The 9,881-nt window shown below is 64.8% G+C and overlaps 2 protein-coding genes across 3 annotated transcripts; both read left to right on the top strand.

The window, feature by feature from the left end:
• Positions 1-1,313: 1,313 nt before the first annotated feature.
• LOC309602035 (nucleoplasmin-like) lies at positions 1,314-2,862 on the top strand (the record flags this gene model as incomplete). Its single annotated transcript, XM_082335321.1, has 8 exons — positions 1,314-1,377; positions 1,504-1,589; positions 1,691-1,810; positions 1,886-1,979; positions 2,050-2,180; positions 2,430-2,458; positions 2,572-2,608; positions 2,818-2,862. 8 exons carry the CDS (start codon positions 1,314-1,316, stop codon positions 2,860-2,862), a joined length of 606 nt encoding a protein of 201 aa, XP_082191447.1.
• A 2,608-nt stretch (positions 2,863-5,470) lies between these two features.
• On the top strand, positions 5,471-9,881 carry LOC309601542 (fibroblast growth factor 17; the record flags this gene model as incomplete). 2 transcript variants are annotated; one of them, XM_082334591.1, is made up of 5 exons in its annotated part: positions 5,471-5,502; positions 5,681-5,717; positions 7,817-7,994; positions 9,077-9,183; positions 9,585-9,881. In XM_082334591.1, 5 exons carry the CDS (start codon positions 5,471-5,473, stop codon positions 9,879-9,881), a joined length of 651 nt encoding a protein of 216 aa, XP_082190717.1. The 2 variants fall into 2 exon arrangements, with proteins under 2 accessions (XP_082190717.1, XP_082190718.1); XM_082334592.1 differs by having other exon boundaries at positions 7,850-7,994.

Raw genomic sequence — 9,881 nt, forward strand, 5'->3', positions numbered from 1 at the left:
CACCTAGCAGGGTATGGTGACCCATGGCACGCCAAGGTGGCACACAGCAGGGCACGGTGACCCATGGCACGCCAAGATGGCACCTAGCAGGGTATGGTGACCCATGGCACGCCAGGGTGGCACATGGCAGGACACAGTGCCCCATGGCACACCAGGGTGGCACACAGCAGGGCACGGTGACCCATGGCATGCCAAGGTGGCACACAGTAGGGCACAGTGATCCGTGGCACACCAAGATGGCACCTAGCAGGGTATGGTGACCCATGACAGACCAAGGTGGCACCTGGCAGGACACGGTGCCCCATGGTGGCACCCAGCAGGACACGGTGTCCCATGGCACACCAGGGTGGCACACAGCAGGGCATGGTGACCCATGGCACGCCAAGGTGGCACAGGGCAGGGCACGGTGACCCGTGGCAGACCAAGGTGTCACACGGCAGGTCCTGGTGACCCACGGCACAGCAAGGTGGCACACGGCAGGTCCTGGTGACCCACGGCACGCCAAGGTGGCACACGGCAGGGCACGGTGACCCGTGGCAGCCCACGCAGCACCCGGCAGGACCCCAGCGCTGCAGCCGGCTGGGTCCCTGCTCTCGCCGAGCCCCTCGGCACCGCGGAGCTGCCGTGCACCCGGCGGGGCGCGCAGCGGGGCCGGGGGCTGGCGCTGCAGACCCCCGAGGGGGGCTGTGCCCGCAGCAACCCCTTCCCAGAGGGCCGGGGCAGCGGGGGGACACGGGGCCCCCCTCACCACCCCCCCACTGCAGGCTGGGACTCAGTGGGGACACTCGGGGTACGAGGCCGACGCTCCTCCTGCTGCAGCTTTTGGGGTGGCGGCCCCCCCTGCCCCACACCGGGGTGCTATGGGACCAGGGGACACCCACCGCCCGGGTGGGATGGAGGGGCTCCTCTGCTCATCAGGTGCAACGCAGGGCAGGGCTCCGGGCCGTGGCTCACACACACCTGGGGGCTTTAATTGCCCCTCAAGGGCTGCTGCTGTTTAAGAAGGGTGGGGGTGCTGACTGGGTGGGTGCTTGGGTGGGGTCCCCTCTGCCTTTATAAGCTGCTGGGGCAGTGGGTGCTCTGGTGTGTTTGGAGGTTGGTTTTGGGCTGGTAATTGAGTGTCGGAGGGTGAGTTTTTTTGCTAATGCTACGTCACTTCTGGGGATGAGGCGTTAGGGAGCGCAAGGGGTGACCTGCCCCGGTGGTCCCCGGGCCTCTGGCTGCAGCTGGCGTGGGGCTGGGGGGCCCTGCAGCCTGGGGGGGCCCTGCAGAGTGACACTGTGTGCTCCCCCAGGCTGAGGGATCCCGGAGCCATGTCCCTTACGGACAGCGTTGACATCGACAGCAAATCTGAGAAGCCCGTGTCCCTGATCTGGGGTAAGGCATGGGGTCCCCCCAGCAGCATCCCTGGGGGGCTGGAGGCTGCACTGGGCTGTTGTTCCCCCCCCCCCCCCCCCCCCCCCAGCATGGAGCAGCCCCGCTCTGACACCCTCCCATCCGCAGGGTGCGAGCTGAGCAGCGAGCGGGACTCCTACACCTTCCAGGTGCCGGAGGAGTGGCAGTGCGAGCAGCAGCTGGCTCTGCGGACGGTAGGGTGGTCCCAGTCTCCCCCAAACCCCTGGGGGTCCCGGGCGAGGGGTGCCCAGATGCCACGGGTGTCATGGGGCGATGCACTTCTCGCTCCCTAAAGATCTGCCTGGGGGAGATGGCGCGGGATGAGTTCCACGTGGTGGAGATCGTGCCAGCCGAGGAGGGCGATGCTCGCGCCCCGGTGCCCCTGGCCACGCTGAAGCCCTCCGTGCTACCCATGGTGAGTGCCCAGGGCAGGGGCTGCCCCGGGGAGGGGGCTGCCACCGCTGGGTGCTGCCACCCTCCTCTCTCCCAGGCCACCCTGGTGGGAGTGGAGCTGACGCCTCCGGTCACCTTCCACCTGAGAGCTGGCTCCGGCCCCGTCTACATCAGCGGGCAGCACGTCTCCAGTAAGTCCTAGGCTACCGCCGCCCCCTGACCCCTCCCTGGGAGCGGGGGCTCAGCCGGCCTCTCCCGCAGTGATGCCCAACCTGTCCTGGGATGAGGAGGAAGAAGAGGAAGAGGAGGATGCCGAGGAAGAGGAGCCAGCAGAGGAGGTCTTGGAGAAGCCCCCCAAGGGCCAAGCTGCCAAGAAGGGCAGCACTGCCAAGGTGAGCACCCCCTTGGCTGGGGACGTGGTGTGCGGGGGGGGGGTCCCTGTGCCACAGCGGGGGCCCAGCCTCCTCTGCTGGGAGCTTTCCCGTGCCCTGATCCCAGGGGTGGGCTGCTCCCTGCTCCCACCCAGCCCCAAAGCCCCCTCTGTAATGGGGGTGAGCCATGATCTTCATCCGTAGCAAGTCCTCATCCCGCCTGCGTGTGCCTGGCCCTGCTGTCTACATCTTCCTCTCTCTCCCCCCTAGAAGAGGAGGCTGGAGAAGGAGGATGAGCTGTGAGTATGATGGAGGGAAACGTATCCACCAGCCCTGCCATGGAGCAGGGGGTCTCCCATGCTGTTGGGACCCCGCGCCCCTAATCCCAGCCTGCCCCTTCTCTCCCAAGCAGGAACAACGTCTCCCCTGAGGATCCTCTTCCCAGCAAGGTAGGAGATGGCTGGGGTGTCCCTCTATCTCCTGCTTACCCGTGGCAGCCAGGGATGTGGGTTAATGCTCATAGATCAGGACTGGGAGCTCTTGGGGAGGGAAAGGGGCTGATGTGTGATGCTAATCGGCTGATGGACTCAAAAATGGGGGAGAAACGCAGGGCCAGGCTGGGGGCTCTCCGTGCTCAGCCATGGCCCCGTCCCCGCAGGGGCGAGGAGCCGGCCGGGGTAAGAAGGCAGCGGCGAAGAAGTAGCAGGAGCCGCGGTGGAGCCCGGCCAGGTACGGGGCAGCGGGATGGGGTAGCTGGGTGCGAGGGTCCCCGTGGGGCTGGGAGGGGGCCCATGCCTGCCCCCCATCTCCTGACTGAGCGGGGCTGGGGAGGGCCTGGCCACAAAGCAGGGTCAGCCCAGGATGCCCGTGCGTAAGACCCTTTCCCTTTCCCTTCCAGGTGCAGAAGAGCCTGGAAAGTTGCTGGTTTGGTGTTGTCCTTCCCCAATAAAGGCTATTTTGCACTCCTGGCTCTCCGTGCTGGGGATGGTGGGGTTGGGGCTGGGGGGGAGGCATGGGAGCATCCTCCATCCCGGCGAGGGGATGCTTCTGCTTCCTCCCACGGCTGCGAGGAGCCTTGTGCCCGCTGCCCTGGCTCTGGCGTGCTGCCTACCTTGGCAGCATCCTTCCCCTCGGAATGGGGGGGCCGGTGGCAGCCCCCCTCCCCGCCATCCTACGCAGGGTAACGAGTGTTGCTTGTGAATAGGAGACAAAGGGGGATTACCGAGCAGCAGGGAGATGATTATAACCCATTGACCTGGCCTTGGTCTGGAGGCAGCAGGTATTTGTGGAGGGTCCGGAGCCCCTCGGGAGCGTGCGGGGGACTGCTGTGTCTCAGATTGGCTCCGAGAGGGGAGCCGAGCCTGCCACAAAGGCAGGCTTTAGTCTGCTCCAGGTGTGGGGCAGGAGGGCTGAGCCCCTGGGGGATGCCAGGGCTTGGGGGGGGGACCTGGGGCCAGGTCAGGCCCCGTCTGCAGGGAGCAGGGTGCCCCATTTGGGATGCAAGGATGGGAAGGGGGGGGGTCAGGGGCTGCCCTCCCAGGGCTCTTCCCTGCGAGGGCCACACGCAGAAGGCTTTGACAGGCAGCCCTGTCCCTTCAGCCTTTCCTCGCCCCGCAGGGGCTGCTTGCACAAGCCAGCCCCCCCACCGCTGCGTTGACGGCTCCCCGGGACCCTCTGCCCCAAACTGGGGGGGGACAGGGCCGGGAGTGATGATGGCTCCATGGCCATCAATCATCCCCTGTGGCTGGAGGGGCTGAGGCACAGCCCTGCCCTGCGGCCCCTGAGGGGTGCTGAGCCTCAGGGAGGGGATGGGGGGGTGTTTGCATGTCCCCACTGGGGTGGAAGGGGACCCCTTGAGCGGGAGATGCCATGCTTGTGGTTATTGGGGGCTGCAGATTGTGTTTTGGGCTGAATTCCTGGCCCAGGAGGTGAGAAGGCATCAGGGGAGGTCTAATTTGGGTCGTTAGCACTGAATCAGGCCCCCCACCCTCCTGCAGATGGGGGTGCGGGTACCCTGCTGCTCTCCATCACGCCTTTCCTATGGGGCCCCTTGCACTGATGGGGAAACTGAGGCACAAGCACGGAGGCAAGTGGCTTCTGTACCAAACCCCTCATCCTGTGTGCTGTCCCCTCCGGCACACCCCACAGGGGTGTTTCACCCCCCGGGGCATTACCCCAGCTCCCTACCAGGCTGTTTATAAGGTACTTAGCACCTTCCCGGCCCAGCAAACGGAGCATGGAGGGATGCACAGCCTCCTGACGGGGAGGCGATAGCTGATGGGGCTGGGAGTGGGAAGGGGGGAGCTGCAACAGGGCCCCCAGAGCCCCCCCAACACTAAACCAGCTGGTTAAAAACCGCTGCGGTGCTTTTTGCTGTGTGATGGAGAGACTGGGGCTGTGCCTGGCGCCTTGGTGAAAGGAGGGTGCCAAAAAGCATCCTCTGTGCCAACGCATCCCTCCCGGAGGCCTGGCACTGGTCTCCCAGCAGCGGGGGGCTTTTCCCACCCTGGTACCATCGCTGTGCCCCCCAGCATCACCCCCATCTCCCCTGCCCTGGCATCCTCCCCTCCACTGGGCGAGGTGGGGGGCTCGGTGATGGGGACACCCCGAGCGGCTGAGCCCCCTCCCCGCCTCCCCCATCCCCTCCTCCTGCCCCGGCCCCCGCTACCTCTGATCCTCCTTCCCTCCACAGAGCCGACTGCCTCCCGGGAGAGGTTCGGCCCCTCTTCACGCAGGCTCTCCCCACCTTTAAAGGCTGCCACTTTGTGCATCGCCCACCCGCCTCCCATCACCGGGCCGGGACCGGGAGGGTGCTGCCGGCTCGATGGAGTGGGGGGCTACGGGTGCTGCCCTTGACGGTGCCCTGCCCGCGGCCGCCTTTCCCGCTAGCTGCTGCCGGAGGGAGATGCAAACCGAGGACTAGCCCAAGGACGAGAGGCTGATGGGGTGGGGACGCAGGGGACAGGATGGATCTGGATGCCCCCAAAGTGTAGGACGCGCAGCCCCCAGGGCCGGAGGAGGAGGAGAGGACCCGACCCCGGCTGCCTCCCCCATGCTCCGTCGTCGCTGCTGCTCCGGAGACGTTGGCATCGCACGTGGGCTCACCGGCGCGGCGGCAGCCTGGGTTTCACCCGGTTTTTCCCTCGTCCGCCCCGAGCGGGGGGATCACCCGAGGAAGGAGGGGACAGGCTGCTCCTTGGCTTTCCCTGCCCCGGCGGGGATGTGCCGGTGGTGAGGGAGGGCAGGTTTGCAGAGAGCCCGTGGCCGTGCCTTCGTTTCATGCCGGTGTCTGGGGGGCTTCGGCGAGCGCCATGCAGCCCATCAGCCTGCAGAACCTCTCCATGTAAGCCCCGTGTGCCGCTTGTTGCAATGCTTTGCAACCCGGGTTTATCAGTAGTTTATTCTTAGTGCCGTTAGACACAGCTATTCCTTGCGGCGGCGGGGGGGGGGGGAGAAAAAAAAGAAAACAACTAATCCTGAACAAAACACCCTGTTTCTCTCTCTTTTGTCTCCCGCTGCAGATGTTTCCAGCTCCTCATGTTCTCCTGTCAGACCCAGGTAGGTGGATATGTTTTACTAACCCTGCGGCACATCTGGCTGCACCGCGGCGCCGGGCTGGGCGAAGGCACCCACCCTGCGATCCGCTGAGCTAACCATTTGCTTCGGGGACGTCCTTTGCTCTGGCGGGGGGCTTTCCTGGTGGCCGGTGCATGCCCACCCGAAGTGATACCCAGCCCCGGGCAGGGGAATGGTGCTACGAAGGCGGCTGCGGGGCTTGGTCCCCACCGGAGCCGGCTGTGCCCATCAGCACCGGCCTCGGGTGCTGCAACGGGCCAGCCCTGGGGTATCTGCGGCGGGGAGCCACGTCCTCCCCGGACCCCTCTGGTTTCCCATCTGTCTGGGGCCGGAGGGCCCGGACAAGGTCAGCGGGGAAGCCCTCCCGGGGCAGGCGATACATTTCTTGCAGCCTTGCTTGGGGAGGGACGTGCCAAGTCCATCAGCCTTGAGCTCTCGGGGCCGGACTCTGCCCTCGCTCCCGCCGAGGCCGGCTGCCGAGGGGGTTAACGGGGCAGAGCAGGTTCTGGTCCCCCCACCCGCGGGGTGGTGTGAGGTTCGACACCCCCCTCCCCTCGCAGCCTGCACTGTCCCTTTTTGTGAGCTTTAGAAAGGCAGCGGCTATTAAAATGCACTGTTCCATATCAGCACCCTCTGCTCCAGAGCCCGAACAAAACCCCCGTAGCTGCCGGCCCCAGCAGCCTTAATTCGTGCTCAGGACCTTTTTTCTCTCTTTTTTTTTTTCTCTCCTTCTTTTTTTTTTCCCCAAGGTAAATGCTTTTATTTCTTTGAAAATGAGAGGGGAAGGGAACCGCCTTTGATGGAGAGGGGCCGCTCCCCCCCAGCCCACCTCCTCGGCCAGCCCCAAAGGCTTTAAAGTGGATCCTGGCAGGAAATGAGTCCCCAGGCCCACACAAAGGTGGTGGGGAGCCGAGGGGTGCAGGGGGGGCAGGCAGTGCCCCCCACCATCCCACTGCTCCCCCCCACAAGAGCGGGCAAGGCCGGGTCCCCTCGTGCCGACGGGACGATGCTGCATCGAGGCGATGTTGCAGCCCGGGGGGATGCGGCCGGGTCCCGTGCACCCGGGTGATGCTGCGTGCCCCAAACTGGGTGGCTGGACCCCAATCGCTCCCTGGGTCTTCCCATGGGATGAGCTGCTGGAGCACATCCCTCTGCCCATGGCCCTTTTGGAGCCGGTTTTTGGGCCGGCTCAGCCAGGGCTGGGGTCCCTTGGGCGGCTCAGCCGGCTGCGGTGCTGCCCTGAGCCCTGGCTTCCCACTTGCACTGGGATTAAACCAAGTCTCCTCTTCAGATGTGTGTTGAGAGACGCTGGCTGGAGTCCGGTGCGGGGATGGGGGCTGACCACCAGCACTGATCCCCCCGTCCCCAGCTCATCTGCAGTAATTAGCTGCCTTTTACCATAGAATAACCCTTGCGTGTTTGTGCTGCCCCGTTAGCACAAGCCACAGAGTTGGTTGGGGTCTGCAAGGTGTTTTATTCCTCTAGCCCCACGGCCGGTGCATGCTCAGGGTGGACCGGGAGGGGATGGCTCTGCTCCTGGGACACCCACCCTGGCTTTAGGGGGGTCTCACCCCGCACAAGGGACCCAGTGGGTGTTTTGCAAGCACAGCCCTGGCATCCCGACCTGTACTCGGTACCTGCCTGGGAGCAGAGGGTGCTGCCCAAGCAGGAGATGCTGCTGAGTGTCCGTCTGGCACCGGGGTACAGCTGGGAGCAGCAGCTCGACCCCGCTCCGGAGGGAACGGTCGGCTGTGCCCAGAGGAGAGCATCCTTCCCTGCGAGACCCTGCATCCTCCTGATGCACTGATCGCAAAGCAACATCCCTGCCTCTCCTTGCCCGCTGTGCCAGCCGTTCTCGGGTCCAAAGCATCTGCTCGGTGCCGTCGTTGCTGCTCGAAGGGGACCAGCTTGGCTGGCGGTGGCTGGGAGCTCTCCCTCGCCCACAGACGGGGGTGGCGGGTGGATCGCCGTGTCCCCCGGGGCCAGCCCCAGCCCTCCCGCCCCGCCGGGCTCCCCACTCCGTCCCCTTGCCGTCGGCTGTCCAAAACAAATTGATTTTATTTTTCCCTTTGTAAACAAAGGGGGAGAATCAACCGTCTCCTAATTTTAACCAGTACGTGAGGGACCAGGGTGCCATGACCGACCAGCTGAGCCGACGGCAGATCAGGGAGTACCAGCTCTACAGCCGGACCAGCGGCAAGCACGTCCAGGTGAACGGCAAAAGGATCACCGCCACCGCCGAGGACGGCAACAAGTTCGGTAAGAGGCCGGCATCTCCCCGGAGGGGTTTGTCTGCAGCCTGGGACGTGCGCTCATGGAAGGGCTGGAAAAGGCCGGGGAAATGTCTCTTCCCAGAGAAGTTTTGCAGGGGGAATGGGGAGTGCGGGAAGATTTTGATTGCCCCAGTTGGCTGGTTTTATACCCCAAAAATCCCCCAAATAAATCCTGTGAGAGCACGGCTCCCAACCAGCCAGCCCTGACCTCAAAACTTCCAAAATCATGCATTTCTCTGATACCATGCCGCATTTTTAAGCCCTATTTTTAGGGCTTTTGCTTTCTAATCTCTTCCTGGCGTGAGACAGGCAACTTTTCCTGGAGGAGAATCGCCTGATCCCGGCATCAGCCTCTTAAATATCCGTATGTGGTGGCAGCCCAGCCGGGGCAGAGCCCACCCCGGCCTCATCACCATTCCCCACGGGGTTTGCTGGGGACCCCCAGCCCTGACGCCACGCTAACGGGCATCACAGCCCCGCAAAGGCCAGGTTGGCATCCCCAGCATCTAAAAGCTTCGGGAAAGGCTTTTCAAAGCCCGGTGACCAGCGAGGCTGACTCACCGCCTTTCCAGGTCTTTCCCTGCCGGCTCAGGCACCGGCTGTCGGGAGCGCAAGACCCGCCGGGGTCATTGGTTTCAGTGTCGGCTCCCAACCTTTGCAGCCACCGGTGTCTTGTAGAGAAACAATGAGGACAAGGATAATTAACCCGCTGGGTGCTGGACTCAGTCTAGCCCTGGAGAACCCATTGAATCGCCGACAGCGTGGATGTGCCGGGGCGGGGGGGAGGAAGGGGCCGTTGCGTTCCCCGGCGCCTTCATCAAACGCCCGGTTTGACTCTGCTGGGTTTTAACAAAAGCCCTTTAGCATCATGGCTGGGGAGCATCCCCCGGCAAGGGCTGCCCTGCCCTGGCTGCGGGGGCTCGCCGTCCTCCTGGCCCCACCGGTGATGGGCAGGAAGGGAAGGGAGGGATGCTGGGGGGCGAGATGGGGGTGGTTTGGGTGCTGGTAGCTCGTGGAGGGTGCCGCAGCCCCCGTGGGACACCTTCCCCCTTGCTCCCTTCCTCGCAGCCAAGCTCATCGTGGAGACGGATACCTTCGGGAGCCGCGTCCGCATCAAGGGGGCTGAGAGCGAGAAGTACATCTGCATGAGCAAGCGGGGCAAGCTCATCGGGAAAGTGAGTCCTGGCCCCGACGGGCTCGCCCTCTGTGTGTCCCTGGTCCCCGGAGCTCAGCCCAGGCACCCCACTGAGCAGCTGCAGCCGGGATGCTCGGCCGGGCTGGTCCCCATGTCCCCAGTCATAGGGGCTGTGTTGGTGCAGTGGGGGGTTCTCCCTGTCCCCCCAGAAGCTGCCAGGCCCCCTTCTCCTTCATCAGCACCATGCTGCTCAGCCCGGCTCCTGCAAGGAGAAGCCCCCAGGGAGCTGGTCCCGGTGCATTGGGGTCGGTGCCACGGTGAACCAGGCAGGGATGGGGTGGCAAGGGTGGGCAGGGGGGCGGCAGCACCTCATGGGTCCCATCCCCAAGCCCCCAGCCCCATCCCTGCGTGCGCTAAATGCCCCCTCTCCTCCTCCCGCAGCCCAACGGCAAGAGCAAGGACTGCATCTTCACGGAGATCGTGCTGGAAAACAACTATACGGCTTTCCAAAACGCCCGCTACGAGGGCTGGTACATGGCCTTCACCCGCAAGGGCCGGCCCCGCAAAGCCTCCCGCAGCCGCCAGAACCAGCGGGAAGCCCACTTCATCAAGCGCCTGTACCGCGGGCAGCTGCCCTTCCCCAACAACGCCGAGCGGCAGAAGCAGTTCGAGTTCGTCGGCTCGTCCTCTCCCACCCGCCGGACCCGTCGTACCCGCACCCCTCGCCCACGCACGTAA

The sequence above is a fragment of the Platalea leucorodia genome, assembly GCF_965183815.1.
Source record: "Platalea leucorodia genome assembly, chromosome: W".
In the NCBI taxonomy this organism is placed as follows: domain Eukaryota; kingdom Metazoa; phylum Chordata; class Aves; order Pelecaniformes; family Threskiornithidae; genus Platalea; species Platalea leucorodia.